Source organism: Pseudophryne corroboree, chromosome 9, assembly GCF_028390025.1.
Source record: "Pseudophryne corroboree isolate aPseCor3 chromosome 9, aPseCor3.hap2, whole genome shotgun sequence".
Lineage (NCBI taxonomy): Eukaryota > Metazoa > Chordata > Amphibia > Anura > Myobatrachidae > Pseudophryne > Pseudophryne corroboree.
The window spans coordinates 252,855,902-252,883,634 of record NC_086452.1 but is presented as its reverse complement, the minus strand read 5'-3'; the positions used below and the strand labels follow the sequence as shown (position 1 = coordinate 252,883,634).

The following is a 27,733-nucleotide window of genomic DNA, read 5'->3' as shown; positions in this document are numbered from 1 at the left end:
CACATGAAAGATTAAATAGGGCTCTTGTGAGACAACGCCACCAGCTTCCGACACACGTCTCGCCAAAGCCAAGGCCAACAGTGTGACGTCTTCCACTTAAGATAATTTATGTCTACCTTCGGCAATGGTTCAAACCAGTTCGGCCCATATCCACACCTGCCTGCCGAAAAGCAGGAAATGTCCCAGATGAAATTCCACCACAGAATAATTTCTACTCTCACAGCAAGAGACGTATTTCCACCTATGGTGGTAATGTCTACACGTTACCCCCTTCCTGGTTTGGATCATAGTCAGAATAACCTTGTCAGGGATCCCTCTCAGCCGTTCAACTTCCATGCCGTCAAACATAGCCGCGGTAAGTCTTGATAGACCACCGGGCCCTGTTGCAGAAGATCCTCGCGAAAAGGTAGAGGCCACGGATCTTCAAGAAGCATCTCCAAAAGGTCCGCATACCAGGCCCTTCTTGGCCAGTCCGGAGCAATGAGTATTGCTTGAACCTTTTCCATTTTTATTCTTTTGAGAATTATTGGGATCAGAGGAAGTGGAGGAAACACGTACACCAGCTGATAGACCCGTGGAGTCGTCAGAGCGTCTATCGCCACTGCCTGTGGGTCTCTCGACCTGGAACAATCCCGCTTGAGCTTCGTGTTGAGACAAGAGGCCATCATGTTGATTTGTGGATATCCCCATTGACATGTCAAGCACCTGAACACTGCCGGGTGAAGGCCCCACTCCCCCGGGTGCAGGTCGTGTCTGCTGAGGAAGTCTGCTTCCCAGTTGCCTACTCCCGGAATGAAGACCGCTGATAACGCCATAGCGTGTTTTTCTGCCCAGAGGAGAATTCTTGACACCTCTGACATTGCTGCTCTGCTTTTCGTTCCGCCCTGTCCGTTTATGTACGTTATTGCAGTCACATTGTCCGAATGGACCTGAATGTCCTGAACTTGAAGAAGATATGAGGCCAGCAGAAGGGCGTTGTATATGGCCCTGAGTTCCAGAATGTTGATTGGAAGGATGACTTCCTGACTTGACCATCCTCCTTGAAACTGCACCCCCTGGGTGACTGCTCCCCAACCTCTGAGGCTTGCATCCGTGGTTAACAGAATCCAATTCTGAATACCGAACCTCCGACCCTCGACAAGGTGATAAGTCTGTAGCCACAACAGAAGGGAGATCCTGGCTTTTGGCGACAGACTGATCCTTTGGTGCATGCGAAGATGCAATCCGGACCATTTGTCCAACAGATCAAGCTAGAAGGGTCTTGCGTGAAACCTTCCGTATTGAAGCGCCTCGTAAGAGGCCATCATTTTCCCCAGAAGGCGAATGCATAGAAGCACCGATATCCGGGTGGGCATCAGGACATCCTGAACCATTGACTGGATTACTAATGCCTTTTCCAAGGGAAGGAACACCTTCTGCGACTCCGTGTCCAGTATCATTCCCAGGAATGGAAGCAGCCGTGTCGGCTCTAGGTGAGATTTCAAAAGGTTCAGAATCCACCCATTATCCTGGTCAGAATTTCATCCAGGTACGGAATTATGGTCACCCCCTATTTTCGGAGTAGAAACATCATCTCTGCCATCACTTTGGTAAACACCCTCGGTGTCGTGGAGAGACCAAATGGCAGGGCCTGGAACTGGTAGTGATAGTCCTGCAGTGCAAACCGTAGATAAGCCTGATGAGGCGGCCAGATGGGAACGTGAAGGTATGCATCCTTGATATCCAGAGACACTAGGAATTCCCCCTCCACCAGACCTGAGATCACCGCTCCATCTTGAATTTGAACACTCTTAAGTACGGGTTCAACGACTTGAGGTTCAGAATCGGCCTTACCAAACCGTCCGGTTTCGGTACTACAAAAAAGTTTGAATAGTACCCCTTGTTTTGCTGATGAGGTGGAACTGGGACAATGACCTGAGTCAGCACCAGTTTTTGAATGGCGTCCTGTAAAGGTATACTTGCATCTTGTGAAACTAGTAAGCCTGAATTGAAGAATCTGTGAGATGGGAGCTCTTGGAACATCCAGTCTGTAGCCCTGGGAAATAAGATCTATGACCCAAGGATCCTGGCATGAACTTGTCCAGATGTGACTGAAGAATTTTAGCCAGGCTCCCACCTGCCAGTCTTCCAGGCATCGCAGTCCACCATCATGCTGAAGGCTTTGAGGAAGCAGAGCGAAGCTCTGTTCCTGAGAACCGGACGTTTCTGGCTTGTGTGATTTACCTCTTGCGCATCTGGTGGCTGTAGAAGCACCTCTGGATTTGCACCTCTGGATTGCCCTTAAACTTGACCGTCCAAAAGGACTGTAAATTTGAAGCTGAGTAAGCTTTCCTGGCTGGGTGAGCTGCGGAAAGAAGATATGTAGACTTACCCGAAGTAGCTTTGGAGATCCATTTGTCTATTTTGTCTCCAAATAAGGCCTCTCCTGTGAATGGTAGACATTCCACGCCCTTCCTGGAGTCCGCATCAGCAGTCCACTGGCGTAGCCACAAGCCCCTGCGTGCCGACACTGCCATAGCAGTGGTGCGTGCTTTAAGCAAGCCTATCTTTTATGGTTTCCACGGTGAAGTTCGCAGAGTCCTGTATATATTGCAGGAGTAAAACAATCTCCCCCCTAGGTAAGGAATCTAACCCCTCAATTAGGTTACCTGACCATTTAACAATGGCTTTTGTAATCCACGCACATGCAACAGTGGGTTCCTGGGCCACCCCAGCAGCTGCGTTCGAGGATTTTAGTGTAGTCTCAATTTTACGATCAGCCGTGTCTATTAGGGAGACTGCACCAGGGACCGGCAATACTATTTTCCGTGACAGCCTGGACACTGATGCATCCACTATCGGTGGATGTTCCCATTTTTTCCTATCCTCAGGAGGGAAAGGAAAGGACGAGAGTAACCTTTTAGGGAGTTGAAATGTCCTATCAGGATTAACCCATGGTAACAGGGTATTCCATTCTTTTGACACAGGAAAAGTGACTGATGACTTATTTTTTACATTAAAATAAGATTCCTCATACACCTTTGTCATCTTATCAGGAATTTGCAGGCCGTCTCTGATAGTTTCTATAAGAGCCTCTATTCCCTGTGACAGAGCAGCAACCCCCCCTTCTGTATCCACCTTCCCTTCCTCCATGTCTGACCCTTCAGTGTCAGAGTCAGACTGCAGGACATGGGCCAGAGTTAGCTTTTGTGGACAAATGGTAGAGGACTGAGACGCTGGTGTGGGGACTGAGTCTCTGTTCATAACTCATCCACAGACTGTATTAAGTAATGCATCTCTATCTCGTTGCGGGACAATTTATTACAAATATTGGAAATCATTCCTGTAATGTAATCCAGCCACACTGGTTCAGCCCCGCTAGCCTGAGAAGGTGCACTGCCCTGAGTACATAGTAGTGAGCTCCTTGGGGATGAGAACCACTCCGCTGTACATGAAACACACTCTTTGCCTGACATAATGTAAATGTGACAGCACACACGCACAGGAAAGGTTAAAAGCACAATTAACCCACAAAGAGCCCTTCCAGGGAGACACAGAGTATTTTGGAGCCAGCCCACAGCGCCCTTACCGCTAATGCCAAGCTTAGCTTGGTCGCAGACTAAGTACCCAGATTGGGGACTTAGTACCCTAATATCGCTCCTCCCCCTGCTATTACCCCCTGGTACCGCTGAGGTAATCTGGAGTCACACCGGAGGAACTGCGCCTCCCTGTCAGTCAGCGTCTGTGTCCACTACGGAGGGAAAATGGAGCTGGTGAGCTGCTGGATCCTCTCATAGTGAAGCCTCGCCCCTTTAATGGTGCGCGGTCTTCTCGCTTTTTTTATACTTGCTGAGGAAATTTATGTTTTTAAAATGGAGTAGAACCGTTTTAAGGCTGTATTTGCCAGTTTGGGTACTGTGTACAGTGTACTGAGACGCAGTTGTGTACTGTGTCTGGAGATGCAACCCGCCCCGGTTAGAAGCCGTGCGTCTCCGTACCCTCGTGCCACCATTATGGCCGGTGACCCGCTAGCCGGGACGCCAGCTTAGTACTCACCACTCTTCTTTCTTCTGGATCTGTTAGGGGTGGCAATGTGCTGCGGGAATGTACGCTCGCCGTGGTGGGGCTTGCGAATATTTCCCGACAGAGAGCTAGTGTCATGTCAGCGGGGAACGGGACCATTAACCCTATGGGAGGCTGTCCCCCCCCCCCCCAAGTCAACCAGTCCTGCCTGAAAATAACAAACAAATAAAATAAACGCAGAAAACTCTTCAGGAGCTTCCCTCAGCGTGACCGGCTCCTCCGGGCACATTTTCTAAACTGAGTCTGGTAGGAGGTGCATAGAGGGAGGTGCCAGCCCACACTATCAAATTCTTAAAGTGCCCATGGCTCCTAGTGTACCCGTCTATACCCCATGGTACTAATTGGAAGCCCACTATCCTCTAGGACGTAAGAGAAAACATAATATATATTTACATTTCATTGTCCATAACTCCCAACTTTGACCTGTGTTGAAGCGGGACACATGCGCGGCGATGCCGCGCGCTCTCCCAAAAAGGGGCGTGGTCTATGTAAAGGGGGCTTGGCTCAAGTGAATAGACGCTGCAGCGAGTGACAGAGCCTCCCAACTGCCCCCCTCCTCCCCCACTGCAGGACACACTCTACTGAGCCTCATTTTGACTTGTTTTAAGGACATTACAGCAAAGTTGGATCAGCCTGTAGTGTGTTTTTCCACTTTAATTTTGAGTGTGACTCCAAATCCAGACCTCCATGGCTTAATAAATTTGATTTCCATTGATAATTTTTGTGTGATTTTGTTGTCAGCACATTCAACTATGTAAAGAACAAAGTATTTAATAAGAATATTACATTCATTCAGATCTAGGATGTGTTATTTTAGTGTTCCCTTTATTTTTTTGAGCAGTGTAGTTAGAATTCTCATGCTTCCTATGCAGAAGCAAATAGCTTAATCAGTAAGGTGCCTGCTTCCAGTGTAATAGGTTGTGGGTTGTAATCCTGGGTATGACGCTTTTAAAATGTGCATCTATAATAAAGAGGGTGTGACTTGTAAGGTGCAGGGACTAGTGGGGGAGGTGAGTCAGCCACAGAAAAGATAGCAGTGCCTGTCAATTAACTTAACTGAATAGTGTCGCTGAACACAGAACAGGAGGAGAGGTGCTCCCCTAAAGAGCAAGAGCCCAGCGGCAGCCGACTCCGTTGCCTCCCACAGTTACGCCTCTGTATACATCTCCACATACTAGATCAAAATGCTGGTACAAATAGGCAATGCCACTGATCCACCCAGCACCTCACCCATGCATGCCTCTATATCCTGCAGGAAACTGGGACTGTTCTGGGGTATGTCATTTACCCATGAATATTATGTACAACAAATGATGTTGCTAATCTATAATTACACATTGTAGGTTTATAAATACACTTGTGTATCTATTACTGTAATATACATGTTTATACCAATTCCTTTTATAAAAGTTTAGAATGTTAGGAAAATAAGCATGCCAGTTAATGGCGTGTGGGGTATGGAGTAGAGATGAGCGGGTTCGGTTTCTTTGAATCCGAACCCGCACGAACTTCACTTTTTTTTCCACGGGTCCGAGCGACTCGGATCTTCCCGCCTTGCTCGGTTAACCCGAGCGCGCCCGAACGTCATCATGACGCTGTCGGATTCTCGCGAGGCTCGGATTCTATCGCGAGACTCGGATTCTATATAAGGAGCCGCGCGTCGCCGCCATTTTCACTCGTGCATTGAGATTGATAGGGAGAGGACGTGTCTGGCGTCCTCTCCATTAGAATAGAGATAGATAGATTAGATAGAGAGAGATTGTGCAGAGTCGCAGACAGAGTTAGTTTACCACAGTCAGTGACCAGTGCAGTTGCTAGTTAACTTTTATTTAATATAATATATCCGTTCACTTCTCTCTGCTATATCCGTTCTCTGCCTGAAAAAAAAAACGATACACAGCACAGTCAGTCACACAGTGTGACTCAGTCTGTGTGCACTCAGCTCAGCCCAGTGTGCTGCACAGTCATCAATGTATAAATTAAAAGCTTATAATTAATTGTGGGGGAGACTGGGGAGCACTGCAGGTTGTTAGCAGGAGCCAGGAGTACAATTATATTAATTAACAGTGCACACTTTTGCTGCAGGAGTGGTGACCAGTGCCTGACCACCAGTATAGTATTGTTGTATACTACTAATATCTCTTTAAATATCAACCAGTCTATATTAGCAGCAGACACAGTACAGTGCGGTAGTTCACGGCTGTGGCTACCTCTGTGTCGGCACACGGCAGGCAGTCCGTCCGACCAGAATTGTATTATTTATTATTATATACCTACCACCTAACCGTGGTTTTTTTTTCATTCTTTATACCGTCATAGTGTCATCCTAATTGTTACGAGTATACTACTATCTCTTTATCAACCAGTGTACAGTGCGGTAGTTCACGGCTGTGGCTACCTCTGTGTCGGCACACGGCAGGCAGTCCGTCCGACCAGAATTGTATTATTTATTATTATATACCTACCACCTAACCGTGGTTTTTTTTTCATTCTTTATACCGTCATAGTGTCATCCTAATTGTTACGAGTATACTACTATCTCTTTATCAACCAGTGTACAGTGCGGTAGTTCACGGCTGTGGCTACCTCTGTGTCGGCACACGGCAGGCAGTCCGTCCGACCAGAATTGTATTATTTATTATTATATACCTACCACTAACCGTGGTTTTTTTTTCATTCTTTATACCGTCATAGTGTCATCCTAATTGTTACGAGTATACTACTATCTCTTTATCAACCAGTGTACAGTGCGGTAGTTCACGGCTGTGGCTACCTCTGTGTCGGCAGTCGGCAGGCAGTCCGTCCATCCATAATTGTATTATTATTATAATATATACCACCTAACCGTGGTTTTTTTTTCATTCTTTATACCGTCATAGTGTCATACTAGTTGTTACGAGTATACTACTATCTCTTTATCAACCAGTGTACAGTGCGGTAGTTCACGGCTGTGGCTACCTCTGTGTCGGCAGTCGGCAGGCAGTCCGTCCATCCATAATTGTATTATTATTATAATATATACCACCTAACTGTGGTTTTTTTTGCATTCTTTATACCGTCGTCATAGTGTCATACTAGTTGTTACGAGTATACTACTATCTCTTTATCAACCAGTGTACAGTGCGGTAGTTCACGGCTGTGGCTACCTCTGTGTCGGCAGTCGGCAGGCAGTCCGTCCATCCATAATTGTATTATTATTATAATATATACCACCTAACCGTGGTTTTTTTTTCATTCTTTATACCGTCGTCATAGTGTCATACTAGTTGTTACGAGTATACTACTATCTCTTTATCAACCAGTGTACAGTGCGGTAGTTCACGGCTGTGGCTACCTCTGTGTCGGCAGTCGGCAGGCAGTCCGTCCATCCATAATTGTATTATTATTATAATATATACCACCTAACCGTGGTTTTTTTTTTCATTCTTTATACCGTCGTCATAGTGTCATACTAGTTGTTACGAGTATACTACTATCTCTTTATCAACCAGTGTACAGTGCGGTAGTTCACGGCTGTGGCTACCTCTGTGTCGGCAGTCGGCAGGCAGTCCGTCCATCCATAATTGTATTATTATTATAATATATACCACCTAACCGTGGTTTTTTTTTCATTCTTTATACCGTCGTCATAGTGTCATACTAGTTGTTACGAGTATACTACTATCTCTTTATCAACCAGTGTACAGTGCGGTAGTTCACGGCTGTGGCTACCTCTGTGTCGGCAGTTGGCAGGCAGTCCGTCCATCCATAATTGTATTATTATTATAATATATACCACCTAACCGTGGTTTTTTTATACCACCTAACCGTGGCAGTCCGTCCATAATTGTATACTAGTATCCAATCCATCCATCTCCATTGTTTACCTGAGGTGCCTTTTAGTTCTGCCTATAAAATATGGAGAACAAAAAAGTTGAGGTTCCAAAATTAGGGAAAGATCAAGATCCACTTCCACCTCGTGCTGAAGCTGCTGCCACTAGTCATGGCCGAGACGATGAAATGCCAGCAACGTCGTCTGCCAAGGCCGATGCCCAATGTCATAGTACAGAGCATGTCAAATCCAAAACACCAAATATCAGAAAAAAAAGGACTCCAAAACCTAAAATAAAATTGTCGGAGGAGAAGCGTAAACTTGCCAATATGCCATTTACCACACGGAGTGGCAAGGAACGGCTGAGGCCCTGGCCTATGTTCATGGCTAGTGGTTCAGCTTCACATGAGGATGGAAGCACTCAGCCTCTCGCTAGAAAACTGAAAAGACTCAAGCTGGCAAAAGCACCGCAAAGAACTGTGCGTTCTTTGAAATCCCAAATCCACAAGGAGAGTCCAATTGTGTCGTTTGCGATGCCTGACCTTCCCAACACTGGACGTGAAGAGCATGCGCCTTCCACTATTTGCATGCCCCCTGCAAGTGCTGGAAGGAGCACCCGCAGTCCAGTTCCTGATAGTCAGATTGAAGATGTCAGTGTTGAAGTACACCAGGATGAGGAGGATATGGGTGTTGCTGGCGCTGGGGAGGAAATTGACCAGGAGGATTCTGATGGTGAGGTGGTTTGTTTAAGTCAGGCACCCGGGGAGACACCTGTTGTCCGTGGGAGGAATATGGCCGTTGACATGCCAGGTGAAAATACCAAAAAAATCAGCTCTTCGGTGTGGAGGTATTTCACCAGAAATGCGGACAACAGGTGTCAAGCCGTGTGTTCCCTTTGTCAAGCTGTAATAAGTAGGGGTAAGGACGTTAACCACCTCGGAACATCCTCCCTTATACGTCACCTGCAGCGCATTCATAATAAGTCAGTGACAAGTTCAAAAACTTTGGGTGACAGCGGAAGCAGTCCACTGACCAGTAAATCCCTTCCTCTTGTAACCAAGCTCACGCAAACCACCCCACCAACTCCCTCAGTGTCAATTTCCTCCTTCCCCAGGAATGCCAATAGTCCTGCAGGCCATGTCACTGGCAAGTCTGACGAGTCCTCTCCTGCCTGGGATTCCTCCGATGCATCCTTGCGTGTAACGCCTACTGCTGCTGGCGCTGCTGTTGTTGCCGCTGGGAGTCGATGGTCATCCCAGAGGGGAAGTCGTAAGCCCACTTGTACTACTTCCAGTAAGCAATTGACTGTTCAACAGTCCTTTGCGAGGAAGATGAAATATCACAGCAGTCATCCTACTGCAAAGCGGATAACTGAGTCCTTGACAACTATGTTGGTGTTAGACGTGCGTCCGGTATCCGCCGTTAGTTCACAGGGAACTAGACAATTTATTGAGGCAGTGTGCCCCCGTTACCAAATACCATCTAGGTTCCACTTCTCTAGGCAGGCGATACCGAGAATGTACACGGACGTCAGAAAAAGACTCACCAGTCTCCTAAAAAATGCAGTTGTACCCAATGTCCACTTAACCACGGACATGTGGACAAGTGGAGCAGGGCAGGGTCAGGACTATATGACTGTGACAGCCCACTGGGTAGATGTATGGACTCCCGCCGCAAGAACAGCAGCGGCGGCACCAGTAGCAGCATCTCGCAAACGCCAACTCTTTCCTAGGCAGGCTACGCTTTGTATCACCGCTTTCCAGAATACGCACACAGCTGAAAACCTCTTACGGCAACTGAGGAAGATCATCGCGGAATGGCTTACCCCAATTGGACTCTCCTGTGGATTTGTGGCATCGGACAACGCCAGCAATATTGTGTGTGCATTAAATATGGGCAAATTCCAGCACGTCCCATGTTTTGCACATACCTTGAATTTGGTGGTGCAGAATTTTTTAAAAAACGACAGGGGCGTGCAAGAGATGCTGTCGGTGGCCAGAAAAATTGCGGGACACTTTCGGCGTACAGGCACCACGTACAGAAGACTGGAGCACCACCAAAAACTACTGAACCTGCCCTGCCATCATCTGAAGCAAGAAGTGGTAACGAGGTGGAATTCAACCCTCTATATGCTTCAGAGGTTGGAGGAGCAGCAAAAGGCCATTCAAGCCTATACAATTGAGCACGATATAGGAGATGGAATGCACCTGTCTCAAGTGCAGTGGAGAATGATTTCAACGTTGTGCAAGGTTCTGATGCCCTTTGAACTTGCCACACGTGAAGTCAGTTCAGACACTGCCAGCCTGAGTCAGGTCATTCCCCTCATCAGGCTTTTGCAGAAGAAGCTGGAGGCATTGAAGAAGGAGCTAACACGGAGCGATTCCGCTAGGCATGTGGGACTTGTGGATGCAGCCCTTAATTCGCTTAACAAGGATTCACGGGTGGTCAATCTGTTGAAATCAGAGCACTACATTTTGGCCACCGTGCTCGATCCTAGATTTAAAGCCTACCTTGGATCTCTCTTTCCGGCAGACACAGGTCTGCTGGGGTTGAAAGACCTGCTGGTGACAAAATTGTCAAGTCAAGCGGAACGCGACCTGTCAACATCTCCTCCTTCACATTCTCCCGCAACTGGGGGTGCGAGGAAAAGGCTCAGAATTCCGAGCCCACCCGCTGGCGGTGATGCAGGGCAGTCTGGAGCGACTGCTGATGCTGACATCTGGTCCGGACTGAAGGACCTGACAACGATTACGGACATGTCGTCTACTGTCACTGCATATGATTCTCTCAACATTGATAGAATGGTGGAGGATTATATGAGTGACCGCATCCAAGTAGGCACGTCACACAGTCCGTACTTATACTGGCAGGAAAAAGAGGCAATTTGGAGGCCCTTGCACAAACTGGCTTTATTCTACCTAAGTTGCCCTCCCACAAGTGTGTACTCCGAAAGAGTGTTTAGTGCCGCCGCTCACCTTGTCAGCAATCGGCGTACGAGGTTACATCCAGAAAATGTGGAGAAGATGATGTTCATTAAAATGAATTATAATCAATTCCTCCGCGGAGACATTGACCAGCAGCAATTGCCTCCACAAAGTACACAGGGAGCTGAGATGGTGGATTCCAGTGGGGACGAATTGATAATCTGTGAGGAGGGGGATGTACACGGTGATATATCGGAGGGTGAAGATGAGGTGGACATCTTGCCTCTGTAGAGCCAGTTTGTGCAAGGAGAGATTAATTGCTTCTTTTTTGGGGGGGGTCCAAACCAACCCGTCATATCAGTCACAGTCGTGTGGCAGACCCTGTCACTGAAATGATGGGTTGGTTAAAGTGTGCATGTCCTGTTTTGTTTATACAACATAAGGGTGGGTGGGAGGGCCCAAGGATAATTCCATCTTGCACCTCTTTTTTCTTTTCTTTTTCTTTGCATCATGTGCTGATTGGGGAGGGTTTTTTGGAAGGGACATCCTGCGTGACACTGCAGTGCCACTCCTAGATGGGCCCGGTGTTTGTGTCGGCCACTAGGGTCGCTAATCTTACTCACACAGCTACCTCATTGCGCCTCTTTTTTTCTTTGCGTCATGTGCTGTTTGGGGAGGGTTTTTTGGAAGGGACATCCTGCGTGACACTGCAGTGCCACTCCTAGATGTGCCCGGTGTTTGTGTCGGCCACTAGGGTCGCTAATCTTACTCACACAGTCAGCTACCTCATTGCGCCTCTTTTTTTCTTTGCGTCATGTGCTGTTTGGGGAGGGTTTTTTGGAAGGGCCATCCTGCGTGACACTGCAGTGCCACTCCTAGATGGGCCCGGTGTTTGTGTCGGCCACTAGGGTCGCTTATCTTACTCACACAGCGACCTCGGTGCAAATTTTAGGACTAAAAATAATATTGTGAGGTGTGATGTGTTCAGAATAGGCTGAAAATGAGTGTAAATTATGTTTTTTGAGGTTAATAATACTTTGGGATCAAAATTACCCCCAAATTCTATGATTTAAGCTGTTTTTTAGGGTTTTTTTAAAAAAACACCCGAATCCAAAACACACCCGAATCCGACAAAAAAAATTCGGTGAGGTTTTGCCAAAACGCGGTCGAACCCAAAACACGGCCGCGGAACCGAACCCAAAACCAAAACACAAAACCCGAAAAATTTCCGGCGCTCATCTCTAGTATGGAGACACAATTCCCGCCATTGCTGCCCAGTCCATTTGCAGGATCATGTAGCAGGGATCCTGTCCTGAGAGGGTGGGCTACTTTCCCCCATCGCTGACGATGTTGCATCACATGCACATCATCCTCTGTGTATGATATGATGAGAAGACCAGCCTCTGACAAGATCAGCATATCAGATAGCAAGTGAGGTATCCTGACATAGAATGGATTGTACAGGATTATATTCTTTTTAGAGGAGAGTTCATCACAATCAAATGCCATTTTAGGACATAATTGTCAGAGTCTAAAGGAGGGTACACACGGAGCGATATTATCCTATTTTCTAAGTGTTCTGTCTAGATCGCTTAGAAATTAAGGACTGATCGCTCCGTGTGTATACGGCATAGCGATGCACGGCCCCTCGCGTCGCTATAGCTGGCTCAGCTCTTCACTGCATGCAGTCAAGATCTGGCTAGATCGCTGGGCTCTCCTTAAGCCTTGCAGTCTAGTTAGGATCGGGCTAGGTGTGATGGATAACCCGCGCTTTGGAAGTATTGTGGAGCTGCTCCTTTAAGAAATAGTAACAATAAAACAGAATGACAGGAGCGCTTAAATGTATAAAATGAATTAATAAAAATAATAATAGATTTTTTGCAAACACCTGTGAAAAGAAAAAATGGTTAATGAGCAATGTTTACAGCACTTTCGTGCTAATGTGAGAAGTCCTGTGCGGGAGTCCTTTTTATAAATGCCGGCACTTTGGTCCGTACTGCGGCTGCAGTGGGAAAGTCTAACTAACTATCCCTAGTGCTGCCTACCTTTCAGTCACGTCCAGACTGTGCTTCTTTCTTGCGGATCGCGTCCTGCCGGCTGGTCCCAATGCTGGTACACGCGCTCCCGTCTTCACATCCGTTTGGCGCAGGCGGGATGACGTCAGGGCTTCACTCACTGATTCTTTTCCAACGCGTTTCGGACTTGCTGGTCCTTAATCCTGGTTTCCAAACAGACAGCCAGTGGTACTTGCAAGGATACTGGAGTACCACTGGCTGTCTGTTTGGAAACCAGGATTAAGGACCAGCAAGTCCGAAACGCGTTGGAAAAGAATCAGTGAGTGAAGCCCTGACGTCATCCCGCCTGCGCCAAACGGGTGTGAAGACGGGAGCGCGTGTACCAGCATTGGGACCAGCCGGCAGGACGCGATCCGCAAGAAAGAAGCACAGTCTGGACGTGACTGAAAGGTAGGCAGCACTAGGGATAGTTAGTTAGACTTTCCCACTGCAGCCGCAGTACGGACCAAAGTGCCGGCATTTATAAAAAGGACTCCCGCACAGGACTTCTCACATTAGCACGAAAGTGCTGTAAACATTGCTCATTAACCATTTTTTCTTTTCACAGGTGTTTGCAAAAAATCTATTATTATTTTTATTAATTCATTTTATACATTTAAGCGCTCCTGTCATTCTGTTTTATTAGGATCGGGCTAGCACACATCGCAGCGTGTGTACAGACACCAGCTGCGATGTGTGCTAAACCTACATCGGGCTCAGAACACATCGAGCTGAGCCCGAATCCCTACATGTGGACCCCCCTTAACAGACTGGCCATAATTAATTGTCACAAACAGACTAAAGAAAAAAGCATGTGCAATACATGCTGACAAACAATCTATTATGGGAAGTAGTCTAAACAACATACTATCACAGTATAATAATGAAAGAATAAATGAACACAAAAGCAAAACTGTAATTCTGGATGAAGTTCAATAAGTTAGCATAGAAACTAAAAGTCTACTTACTGTGGATGAACTTTTTAACGAATATTGTGGAGTCTGCAATATATGTAACAGTCCCATGCTGCACTCCTCTCTCCTATTACTATTCAAACTGTGGGGGTCATTCTGACCCGTTCGCACGCAGCGGTTCTTCGCTGTGGTGCGAACGGGTCGGAACTGAGGCTGCGCGGTGGCTGCATTGCACGCGCGCGATATTGCCTAGCGACGCCCATCGCCGGGCAACGACGCAAGGACCGATGAAAGTGATCGCAGGCACGATCGCATGAAGATTGACAGCATGAAGGAGGAACGGGGCATCTACTCACCGTTTCCCAGGCGTGGTAAGGCGAACTCAGGCGGACGCAGCCGTGTACAGGCGTTTGGAGGGCGGATCTCTGACGTCACAGTCGGGACCTTCATCGCTGGATCCATCGCACTGGGTAAGTAGGTGCAGGGCTAGTTTTGTTTTGCTTGAAACTTTTTTAGCATAGCAGGGCTGCACAAGCGATCGCAGCCCTGCTAGGCTAAAATACACTCCCCCCATAGGCGGCGTCAAGTTGATCGAACGAGCAGCAAAAAGTTGTTACGTGCGATCAACTCGGAATGACCCCCTGTGTTAAATAGGGGAAGCAGGTATTAATGCCCCCCCCCATGAACTTTGAAACTAACACATTTAGCCTGAGTGCACCTTTACAACTATCAGGGGCTCAATGGAATTAGCACATCCACTGTAATTAGAATTTGTTTTTGTTTTATACTGATCTATTGAACATCACCCAAAATGCAGTGTATACAAGTGCAAACCTAATGATCAGATTAGAATAAAATGCCCTTTTAACCTTGTAAGAGAATGACAATGGAACAATTAACTATTCTTTTGAAATTTCTAACAACTGGATTTGGATTGGATTTTTATAAATTAGCCCGTGCCAGAACAGAGGCTGTCATGGCGATACAGTGCATTAATAGCGATCACTGTAATTTGCTGCATATGGGCGGACATTAAATTATACATGCACAGCTCCAGTTTCTGAATGGGTGACTAAATATATGGACTGCAAGTCCCTGTGAGAATGCCTTCTTAGTGAATTCCCAGCTACTAACGCCATCTTTAGCCAACGGGGCTATGTAGAGCCAAACTGCAGTTTCCATTAACAATAAAGGGGATTACAATATGCCCCAATAATCAGCATAATGATTTATTAGACACAAGGGAAATATAAAAATATAATAATAATTATCAAAATAGTTACTTGTAAACATAAGGATGTAAGTTATATACTGATATGTGGATACAAAACTATACGCTGACCGATGGAACAAAGGAAAATTATATATATATACATATGGGAATAACATAAAAATTCCATTCACAAACTATGCTGCAACTGCTCAGATAGTGAGTTCTTCTTTGTTAAACAGGGCTAGAACATGCCCTCCAGCCGTTGCTAAGCATGCTGTGGCCTGTACTTGATGTTCTCAAACACAGGTCTACACATACATATATACATACATACCTGCTTGTCTACAAGAGAATGCAAATACAATGATGTCATCAAAAGTCCAAGTAAAGTCTTCATGTGGAGGATAGAATTGCAGTTTCAAAGATGCTTCTTTCCGGAGATCAATAAGCATTGTTGAATGAATCATTGGGACCGGAAAACAGCCCATTCTCTTCCATTCTCTTATGATAACATAATCAGGAGTTCTTTTATAGTAACCCTGAAAAAAACCAGTAGGGATTGAAATATTAAAGGAACAACAGTAAACATCAATTCAGTGGATTCAAAAACTAAATAGAAAGTAGAAAAAACTGAAAACATAAAAGCATACATATATAGTAGTACACAGAACTTTACAGTGAATACGTGATAATTCATATCAGTCACTGCCCAAACAGATCCTACAATCTATGGGGGAGATTTATCCAAGCCTGGAGAGAGAAAAAGTGAAGACAGATAAAGTACAAACCAATCCGCTTCTGTCATTTTACAGACTGTGTTTGAAAAATGACAGAAGCTAATCAGAAGGAACCAGGGACAGATTTTCCATAAGGCAACATGGACAGCTGCCTAGGGCCCTGTGGGCATTAAGGAGAATACAGATGCTCAAATGGAAAATCATTATTTAAAAAAAAATAAAAAAAATAAGAATTTACTTACCGATAATTCTATTTCTCATAGTCCGTAGTGGATGCTGGGAACTCCGTAAGGACCATGGGGAATAGCGGCTCCGCAGGAGACTGGGCACAAATAGAAAGCTTTAGTACTACCTGGTGTGCACTGGCTCCTCCCCCTATGACCCTCCTCCAAGCCTCAGTTAGGATACTGTGCCCGGACGAGCGTACACAATAAGGAAGGATTTTGAATCCCGGGTAAGACTCATACCAGCCACACCAATCACACCGTATAACTTGTGATCTGAACCCAGTTTACAGTATGATAAACAGAGGAGCCTCTAGAAAAGATGGCTCACTACAACAATAACCCGATTTAGTTAACAATAACTATGTACAAGTATTGCAGACAATCCGCACTTGGGATGGGCGCCCAGCATCCACTACGGACTATGAGAAATAGAATTATCGGTAAGTAAATTCTTATTTTCTCTGACGTCCTAGTGGATGCTGGGAACTCCGTAAGGACCATGGGGATTATACCAAAGCTCCCAAACGGGCGGGAGAGTGCGGATGACTCTGCAGCACCGAATGAGAGAACTCCAGGTCCTCCTCAGCCAGGGTATCAAAATTGTAGAATTTAGCAAACGTGTTTGCCCCTGACCAAGTAGCTGCTCGGCAAAGTTGTAAAGCCGAGACCTCTCGGGCGGCCGCCCAAGATGAGCCCACTTTCCGTGTGGAATGGGCTTTTACAGATTTTGGCTGTGGCAAGCCTGCCACAGAATGTGCAAGCTGAGTTGTACTACAAATCCAACAAGCAATAGTCTGCTTAGAAGCAGGAGCACCCAGCTTGTTGGGTGCATACAGGATAAACAGCGACTCAGATTTTCTGACTCCAGCCGTCCTGGAAACGTATATTTTCAGGGCCCTGACTACGTCCAGCAACTTGGAGTCCTGCAAGTCCCTAGTAGCCGCAGGTACCACAATAGGCTGATTCAGGTGAAACGCTGAAACTACCTTAGGGAGAAATTGAGGACGAGTCCTCAATTCTGCTCTATCCGTATGAAAAATTAGGTAAGGGCTTTTATAGGATAAAGCGGCCAATTCTGACACGCGCCTGGCTGAAGCCAGGGCCAATAGCATTACCACTTTCCATGTGAGATATTTTAAGTCCACAGTGGTGAGTGGTTCAAACCAATGTGATTTTAGGAACCCCAAAACCACATTGAGATCCCAAGGTGCCACTGGAGGCACAAAAGGAGGCTGTATATGCAGCACCCCTTTGACAAACGTCTGAACTTCAGGAACTGAAGCCAGTTCTTTTTGGAAGAAGATCGACAGGGCCGAAATTTGAACCTTAATGGACCCTAATTTTAGGCCCATAGACAGTCCTGTTTGCAGGAAATGCAGGAAACGACCCAGTTGAAATTCCTCTGTAGGGGCCTTCCTGGCCTCGCACCACGCAACATATTTACGCCAAATACGGTGATAATGCTGCACGGTTACATCCTTCCTGGCTTTGATCAGGGTAGGGATGACTTCATCCGGAATGCCTTTTTCCTTCAGGATCCGGCGTTCAACCGCCATGCCGTCAAACGCAGCCGCGGTAAGTCTTGGAACAGACAGGGTCCCTGCTGGAGCAGGTCCCTTCGTAGAGGTAGAGGCCACGGGTCCTCCGTGAGCATCTCTTGAAGTTCCGGGTACCAAGTCCTTCTTGGCCAATCCGGAGCCACGAGTATAGTCCTTACTCCTCTCCTTCTTATGATTCTCAGTACCTTGGGTATGAGAGGCAGAGGAGGGAACACATACACTGACTGGTACACCCACGGTGTTACCAAAGCGTCCACAGCTATTGCCTGAGGGTCCCGTGACCTGGCGCAATACCTGTCTAGTTTTTTGTTGAGGCGTGACGCCATCATGTCCACCTTTGGTTTTTCCCAACGGTTCACAATCATGTGGAAGACTTCTGGGTGAAGTCCCCACTCTCCCGGGTGGAGGTCGTGCCTGCTGAGGAAGTCTGCTTCCCAGTTGTCCACTCCCGGAATGAACACTGCTGACAGTGCTATCACATGATTTTCCGCCCAGCGAAGAATCCTTGCAACTTCTGCCATTGCCCTCCTGCTTCTTGTGCCGCCCTGTCTGTTTACGTGGGCGACTGCCGTGATGTTGTCCGACTGAATCAGCACCGGCTGACCTTGAAGCAGAGGTCGTGCTAGGCTTAGAGCATTGTAGATGGCCCTTAGCTCCAGGATATTTATGTGAAGTGATGTCTCCAGGCTTGACCACAAGCCCTGGAAATTTCTTCCTTGTGTGACTGCTCCCCAGCCTCTCAGGCTGGCATCCGTGGTCACCAGGACCCAGTCCTGAATGCCGAATCTGCGGCCCTCTAGAAGATGAGCACTCTGCAACCACCACAGAAGAGACACCCTTGTCCTTGAGGACAGGGTTATCCGTTGATGCATCTGAAGATGCGATCCGGACCATTTGTCCAGCAGATCCCACTGGAACGCTCTTGCGTGGAATCTGCCGAATGGAATCGCTTCGTAGGAAGCTACCATCTTTCCCAAGACTCTTGTGCATTGATGCACTGAGACTTGCCCTGGTTTCAGGAGGTTTCTGACCAGTTCGGATAACTCCCTGGCTTTCTCCTCCGGAAGGAACACCTTTTTCTGGACTGTGTCCAGAATCATCCCTAGGAACAGAAGACGTGTTGTCGGAATCAGCTGCGATTTTGGGATATTTAGAATCCAGCCGTGCTGCCGTAGCACTACTTGAGATAGGGCTACTCCGACTACTAACTGTTCTCTGGATCTTGCTCTTATCAGGAGATCGTCCAAGTAAGGGATAATTAAAACGCCTTTTCTTCGAAGAAGAATCATCATTTCGGCCATTACCTTGGTAAAGACCCGAGGTGCCGTGGATAATCCAAACGGCAGCGTCTGAAACTGATAGTGACAGTTTTGTACCACAAACCTGAGGTACCCTTGATGAGAAGGGTAAATGGGGACATGGAGGTAGGCATCTTTGATGTCCAGAGACACCATATAGTCCCCCTCTTCCAGGTTCGCGATCACTGCCCTGAGTGACTCCATCTTGAATTTGAACCTCTGTATGTAAGTGTTCAAAGACTTCAGATTTAAAATTGGTCTCACCGAGCCGTCCGGCTTCGGTACCACAAACAGCGTGGAATAATACCCCTTCCCTTGTTGCAGGAGGGGTACCTTGATTATCACCTGCTGGGAATACAGCTTGTGAACTGCCTCCAATACTGCCTCCCTGTCGGAGGGAGACGTTGGTACAGCAGACTTCAGGAACCGGCGAGGGGGAGACGTCTCGAACTCCAATTTGTACCCCTGAGATACTACTTGCAGGATCCAGGGGTCCACTTGCGAGTGAGCCCACTGCGCGCTGAAATTCTTGAGACGGGACCCCACCGTGCCTGAGTCCGCTTGTAAGGCCCCAGCGTCATGCTGAGGACTTGGCCGAAGCGGGGGAGGGCTTTTGTTCCTGGGAAGTGGCTGTCTGTTGCAGTCTTTTTCCCCTTCCTCTGCCCCGGGGCAGAAAAGAGGAACCTTTTGCCCGCTTGCCCTTATGGGGACGAAAGGACTGAGCCGGATAAGACGGCGTCTTTTTATGTTGAGAGGCTACCTGGGGTAAAAATGTGGATTTCCCAGCAGTTGCCGTGGCCACCAGGTCCGATAGACCGACCCCAAATAACTCCTCCCCTTTATAAGGCAATATTTCCATATGCCGTTTAGAGTCCGCATCACCTGACCACTGTCGCGTCCATAATCCTCTTCTGGCAGAAATGGACAACGCACTCACTCTTGAAGCCAGAGTGGAAATATCCCTCTGTGCATCTCGCATATATAGAAATGCATCTTTTAAATACTCTATAGTCAACAATATACTGTCCCTATCCAGGGTATCAATATTTTCAGTCAGGGAATCCGACCAAGCCACCCCAGCGCTGCACATCCAGGCTGAGGCGATTGCTGGTCGCAGTATAACACCAGTATGTGTGTATATACTTTTAAGGATATTCTCCAGTTTTCTGTCACCTGGTTCCTTGAGGGCGGCCGTATCAGGAGACGGTAACGCCACTTGTTTTGATAAGCGTGTGAGCGCTTTATCCACTCTAGGGGGTGTTTCCCAACGCGCCCTAACCTCTGGCGGGAAAGGGTATAATGCCAATAACTTTTTAGAAATTATCAGTTTTTTATCGGGGGAAACCCACGCTTCATCACACACCTCACTTAATTCGTCTGATTCAGGAAAAACTACAGGTAGTTTTTTCACACCCCACATAATACCCTTTTTAGTGGTACTTGCAGTATCAGAAATGTTTAACACCTCTCTCATTGCCGTGATCATGTAACGTGTGGCCCTACTGGAAGTCACGTTTGTCTCCTCACCGTCGACACTGGAGTCAGTATCCGTGTCGACGTCAGTATCCACCACCTGAGGTAACGGCCTTTTTAGAGACCCTGATGGTTTTTGAGACGCCTGGACAGGGACTAGCTGATTAGTCGGCTGTCTCATGTCATCAACCGTCTTTTGTAAGGAGCTGACACTGTCACGTAAATCCTTCCATAAAGCCATCCACTCAGGTGTCGACTCCTTAGGGGGTGACATCTCTATTATAGGCAATTGCCCCGCCTCCACATCATTTTCCTCCTCATACATGTCGACACAAACGTACCGACACACAGCACACGCACAGGGAATGCTCTGATAGAGGACAGGACCCCACTAGCCCTTTGGGGAGACAGAGGGAGAGTATGCCAGCACACACCAGAGCGCTATATATAGATATAGGGACAACCTTATATAAGTGTTTCTCCCTTATAGCTGCTGTATTGTTAATAACCCGCCAATTAGTGCCCGCCTCTCTTTTTTACCCTGTTTCTGTAGTGCAGGACTGCAGGGGAGAGTCAGGGAGACGTCCTTCCAGCGGAGCTGTGAGGGAAAATGGCGCCTGTGTGCTGAGGAGATAGGCTCCGCCCCCTTCTCGGCGGCCTTTCTCCCGCTTTTTGTGAAAATCTGGCAGGGGTTAAAATTCATCCATATAGCCCAGGAGCTATATGTGATGTATTTTTAGCCAGCCAAGGTGTTTCTATTGCTGCTCAGGGCGCCCCCCCCTAGCGCCCTGCACCCTCAGTGACCGGAGTGTGAAGTGTGCTGAGAAGCAATGGCGCACAGCTGCAGTGCTGTGCGCTACCTTGTGGAAGACAGGATGTCTTCTGCCGCCGATTTGCCGGACTCTTCTTGCTTCTGGCTCTGTAAGGGGGCCGGCGGCGCGGCTCTGGGACCGAGCTCCAAGGCTGGGCCTGTGAGCGGTCCCTCTGGAGCTAATGGTGTCCAGTAGCCAAGAAGCCCAATCCACTCTGCACGCAGGTGAGTTCGCTTCTTCTCCCCTTAGTCCCTCGATGCAGTGAGCCTGTTGCCAGCAGGTCTCACTGAAAATAAAAAACCTAAACTAAAACTTTCACTAAGAAGCTCAGGAGAGCCCCTAGTGTGCACCCTTCTCGTTCGGGCACAAAAATCTAACTGAGGCTTGGAGGAGGGTCATAGGGGGAGGAGCCAGTGCACACCAGGGAGTACTAAAGCTTTCTATTTGTGCCCAGTCTCCTGCGGAGCCGCTATTCCCCATGGTCCTTACGGAGTTCCCAGCATCCACTAGGACGTCAGAGAAATGGCCCTGAGAGTGTGGATTCCCAGGATAGGCCTCGATTAGAGAGTTTTGTGGGGCCAGAACTGGGGCACTGGCAGGCTGCAAGGCCAACAGGACTGCTCAAAATTACAATATAGGGGGTCATTCCGACCCGATCGCTCGCTGCAGTTTATCGCAGCGCAGCGATTGGGTCGGATCTGCGCATGTGCCGGCGCCGCAGTGCGCCGGTGCATGCTGGACGGCCGAAGGCGGTTGTACTGTAGCGATCGCCTCTGCCTGATTGACAGGCAGAGGCGGTCGCTGGGCGGGAGGGGGCTGGACGGTGGTGTGGTCCGGCCAATGCAGGCGTGGCCGGACCGTTGGAGGGGGCAGGCCGCGGCGGCTGCGTGACGTCACACGCAGCCGCTGCGACCCGGGGCAGCGAAGAGGTTCTCCCGGCCAGCCGCAGGAGCTGCGCTGGCCGGGAGTAACTCCTGAAATGCAAAAGCATTGCCGCTGTGCGATGCATTTGCACTTCTGCAGGGGGGGGGGGGGGCGGCACTGACATGCGGGGCAGACTACCCCTGTGCTGGGCGTCCCCCCGCATGTCTGAGTGCCTGATCGTAGCTGTGCTAAATTTAGCACAGCTACGATCAACTCGGAATGACCCCCATAGTCATGACAGAGCTTCCTGCACAGCACTCTATGTACTCTCAGCCAATCTCAGGGGTCACAAGAACACGTGCTGAGCGCCTCCAGTCAGGGCTCAGCACAATCTGCTCTGACTCCTCCTGGGGGCTAAGGCTGAGGGGATCCTGGAAGTCAGATTACTGACACTGAAATTCCAAAATAACATGGAATCCGGACGCCGGGATACCGACATGCATTGCAATGCCAGCGCCAGGATCCCAAACAAAGGTCTGCAGGTACTCCATGAAGGTAAGTCGCGGGGAGGGCGATTAGGTTTAGGCTGCAGGGAAGTGGGGCCTAGGGTTTAGCTGCAGGGGAGGTAGGGTGAGGTGTAGGCTGCGGGGAGGGGGAGGGTTAGGGTTAGGCACCACCGGTATGGTTTAGGTTGCGGGGGTAGGGGGAGTTTGGTTCAGGTTGCAGGAGAGAAGTTAGGTGGGTAGGGTGAGAGGGAAACAGGGCCGGCTCTACCATTAGGCAGCTTTAGGCGGCTGATTAGGGGCGTCGGCCTCTGGAGGGCGGCACTGAATTCATCTAGCAAAAAACTGAAGGATGTCTGTGTATGCGGCCTTGTCCTTTTATACTGCGCTGGCTGCTGCTGTAGGTCTAATCAGGTGCGACTGCTATCAGGCTGTACCACATGGTGTCTCATTGCTTCCTACGTGCTGTCACGTGTAACATCAGGTCATGTGACAGCACATAGGAGGCAGATGTAACTATGGCTCCTGAGGGGCGCCCCCACTGCCGCTCCTCATAGCCCTGATGCTCCTCCTCCAGTAATGAACTTACAGATGGAGGGATGAAACCCAATAAGGAGCACACAAATATCTCCTTGGTAATGAGGTAAAACAGGATGTATTATAGCGATTTGTGTCGCTACAATACATCCCCCCCAATAGAGATCAGTCTATTTCAGGTGTATGATGACATCAGTGCTACTTCATTAGAGTGACAGTGTGTATCAGGTGTGTGATATTAGTGTGGCCTTTGTGTATGAGGCATGTGATGTCAATGTGGCCTGTGTATACTGACAGTGTGTATCAGTTGCATATAGATCAATGGATTAGAGGAGGGGGTCCTAAACCATTATAGTGTCTAGGACCCCATGCAGTCTTAATCCGGAACTGTTGGGAACTTTTTTCTTTCTACTTTATTTCTCTCCAAGCTTTGATATATTTCCCCCAAAAATCCTTATCATATGGACACAGACACACTAGTCTTATCCCATCAATATGTCTTTTGAAGTGTGGGGAAGAAATTAGAGCAGCTAGAGGGAATCCGTGTAAACTCAGGGAGAACATGCAAACTATAAACAAAAAGGGTCAATCACATTTGAACGCATGGTCTGGTCCCAAAGTTATGCTAAACACTGTGCCACCATACTACATATGCAGAATTCACTATTTTTTATTTATTTGGTAAAATAAAAAGCTTCTCGGCATTCTAGTTATAAAGAAAAATTAATGTGCTAAAATAAATTACTGAAGAAAAAATTGTAGAACAATGAAAAGAAAATACGGTCACACTGGGAATCATACAAAAAGTGCATTGTAGGCAGAACTGAGCTGCTGGAGACTGGGTCTTGGCCTATACCGCTATTGGGAAAGATTTTGTATTTATTTAGTTGATACACTTGTACAAACACAAAATTGCCACATGTAAAAGTCAAGTATAGATGTCGCCCTTTTCTTGTGATTAATTTAGGACAGGAATGAGGATAAGCCCAACAGAATTTTAGAAGGAAAATGTACAACTTCAATTCAGTAAATTTGACGGTTTTAAGATTTGTGGAAGTTGTCCTTTTATGCTCAGTTTGAGGTTTACACTATTACATAGTATAGAGTGAACATTTTCAGATATTTTGGCCTATCTAGGCATACTGGTTTACAGATGTCTCCTGATAGAATAAATTGTATCTCCTTTTTGGAATGGGTACTAGGAGTAAAATGGAGTTTAATCTGGTTATCCACCATCTGGATGACTTTCTGTTCATGGACTCAAGGACTCTTCAGCATGTTATGGACCCTACACACTGGGCGATAATACTGAAAGATTTGAACAATCTCGTTCATTAATGAACGAGATACCGTTCATATCTTTCAGTGTGGAGGCACCAGCGATGAACGATGCGCGGCCCCGAGCCCGTTCATCGCTGGTGCCCCGTCGCTTGTGCATATGCAGGCCAATATGGACGATCTTGTCTATATTTGCATGCACTGCTATGGAGCCGGGTGACGGGGGGAGTGAAGAAACTTCACTCCCCCCGTCACTGCCCCCCGCCGCCGGGTCGGCCGTCGGCCGTATCCGCCGTCGGGCAGCTTGGCGGTGGATCTGTCAGTGTGTAGGGCCCTTTAGTTCTGCAACACCCAAGAACTTTCATGAAGTTTTAGGCCTTATTCAGGTTTGTTAACAAACCAGGAAAGTTAGCAATTGGGCAAAACAATGTTGTACTGCAGGTGGGGCAGATGTAACATGTGCAGAGAGTTAGATTTGGGTGGGGTGTGTTAATTGGGTGGGGTGTGTTCAAACTGAAATCTAAATTGCATTGTAGAAATTAAGCAGCCAGTATTTACCCTGCACATAAACAACATAACCCACCCAAATCTAAATCTCTGAACATTATATCTGCCCTACCTGCAGTGTAACATGGTTTTGCCAAAATGTTAACTTTTTTTGTTTGCTAATAAACCTGAATAACCCCCTTTGTGCCAAGAAATTATTTTCATGGAATGAAAGCTAGGCAGGAAATGCTATTGGGGATGAGGGTGTTGGTACACAAAGTGTTGGTGCACATTTACTGTGCGTCAACTGCAATTTCCCTTAGGAATACTGATTTTTGCAACAAGATTTATCCCTATGGCACAGATCTTTTGCTACAGGTTGGCTAAAAAGACAGTCAGTGAGTGGCTCAACATCATTTTATTAAGGTAACAGAGGAGTATCTTAAGGGGAATTCACAGCTACATTTAAAGCTGGTTTTGCCATGTAACTAATTGTTGCTTTAATTTTTGCAGGGAACTTGCTGAAACATGCAAGTTCCTTACCCTGGGAACCTATTCCATAACCTGCATAGTGACTGGGAGAAAGTGACTGTGGGGGATAACAGCATAAATATATATATATATATATATATATATATATATGTACAGTGTATATATATATATAATAAACAAAATAAAATGTAAATGGTTAATTATATGATAAAAACATAAACTGAAGGCAGTCCTTCAGATACTAAGACATACTTTTGTAGTTACTTAATAAATTAGATTGCTACCACTCACAAGTAGTCACTTGCTAACACTTATTACTTGGCAGTTTGCAAGTGTAATTTATTATTTATATCTGTAACTTCCCTATTGCGCAGTACAATTGTGTCTGTCTGCAAATGAAAATAATGATACGTTAGTTATTTCTAGCCACTGGCACTATGCTGTCAGTTGAACATGCTGAGGTCAGAGGGGAAGGGAGACACCCACATGCCGAAACATCTTGCCCTGGGTGGATTAGCCTACCATCAGGGTGGCTGCTGTATTCATTTAAGATGACTCTTTAATGTTTCTTGGTTCTTTAACACTTACCTGAGGTGTCATACCACACCAGAAATTTGAGTATAGCGTCCGCGATTCCAACATTGGGGACACAATTGTTTTGTTTTCTTCAATCAGCAGATTTAATGTTTGAGGATTAGTCAGAAAGTTGTCTGCATCTATATACTGGGTAAAAAAAACAGGAATAAAAGAACATCACTATAGAATGTTACACAAAATTAAGATGCTAACTGTCACAACTGAGGGCCTGAGTTGACGGGAGGCAACCTCAGTTGTAGGGGCTGAGATGTAACGGAACCTGGGAGGTTGTATCAGACCCCTAGACATGTAAGTAACATGGAGAATAACTGCCCGAAGGCGTGACCACGACAACCAGGATAAAAGTCAATGATGTTTATTATGACAAACTCCGTAACACAGCAGAAAATAAGAAAACATAAAAGTCAGCAGGGCAATAATACAGTTCCTGGGTACTACAGGGTGGCAAGGGCCACAGGCACTGGTAGTGTGAGACAGTTCTAATAATCTTCTAGTTGGAAAGTCCTTACCAGGCCTGACTGTAGCAATGGAGAGAACCCAGGATCGTACCAGCTGGTGTTCCAGGAAAGGCTGGGCTGCTGAAGGTAAAACGGCTGCTGTGGATACTGGCTGGAACCAGACTGTTGTTGGTACGGAGTGGATACTGGCTGGAACCAGTTAAATAATAAACGAATTTGAGAGCGATGAAATAATAATACCGGTGGAGAGTGGTAAACTGCAGAAAGGACACCGGCCCTTTAAGGGAAGCTGTACACTGCTGGAAGCTGGGCTGGAAGCAGGTGATTGACTTGAGAGCGATGAAATAATAATACCGGTGGAGAGTGGTAAACTGCAGAAAGGACACCGGCCCTTTAAGAGAAGTTGTACACTGCTGGAAGCTCGGCTGGAAGCAGGTGATTGCTGTAGCTGGAAACAGGTGAGTCCAGAATGGATCGGAGAGTCAGGCTACACCGCAGATGGAATGCTGGTGCGGGTCTCTATAGCAGAAGTCTGGAGACAGGAGCTGGAACCTGGAAGACAACCACAGGAGAGAGACAAACTGGAACTAGGTTAGACAACCAAAGCACTGACGCCTTCCTTGTTCAGGCACAGCTTACTTATACCTGCAGCAAGGAAGGGGTTGGCTAGGCAATTATGCAAATCAACAATACAGACAGCAGATTGGTGGAAATGATCAGATGACAAAAACCAAGATGGCTGCGCCCATGCAGACACTTGGAGGGAAGTTTGGTTTGTAATCCATGTGAGAATTGAAACAGTAATGGCGACGCCGGCCACAGGAGACAGGAGACGCCAGACTGACAAGCGCATATTTAACCACGCGGGCACAGCGGAGGCCGCGGCTGATGAAATCACCACTCTGACATTCTGCATGTGGAAACTCAGAAACAGCGGGATCCGGTCCTGGAATGCTGAGCCAGCCTTAGGAGGCATCTGAAGGGTAAGTAATGGCGTCCAGATACCCGGATCGTGACAGCACCCCCCCCTTTAGGAGTGGCCCCAGGACACTTCTTAGGCTTTAAAGGAAACTTTGCGTGGAAATTTCGGACCAAGGCAGGAGCATGGACGTCTGAGGCATTGGTCCAAGAGCGTTCTTCAGGACCATAGCCCTTCCAGTCAATGAGGTATTGTAACTGACCGTAACGGAAACGTGAGTCCAAAATCTTGGCCACCTCGTACTCGACTCCCCGTTGAGTCTGAACTTTGGGAGCTGGAGGAAGTGCGGAATGAAACCGATTCAGGATCAGCGGTTTCAACAAAGAAACATGAAATGTCCTGGGTATTTTCAAGAAGGATGGTAACTGTAACCTGTAGGCAACAGGATTGATGACTTGTTCAATCTTGAAGGGTCCGATGTAGCGAGGTGCAAATTTCATGCTGGGAACTCTCAA

The 27,733-nt window shown here is 47.3% G+C and overlaps 1 protein-coding gene across 1 annotated transcript in view; it reads right to left on the bottom strand.

The window, feature by feature from the left end:
• COLGALT2 (collagen beta(1-O)galactosyltransferase 2) overlaps nt 1-27,733 on the bottom strand; it is a 265,169-nt gene that overhangs the window by 93,270 nt on the left and 144,166 nt on the right. Inside the window, exons 4-5 of the mRNA XM_063940210.1 lie at nt 25,833-25,967; nt 15,313-15,517 (exon numbers count right to left, since the gene is read on the bottom strand). Of these exons, the coding sequence (XP_063796280.1) occupies nt 15,313-15,517; nt 25,833-25,967 (340 nt within the window). The remainder of the gene's footprint in view (nt 1-15,312; nt 15,518-25,832; nt 25,968-27,733) is intronic.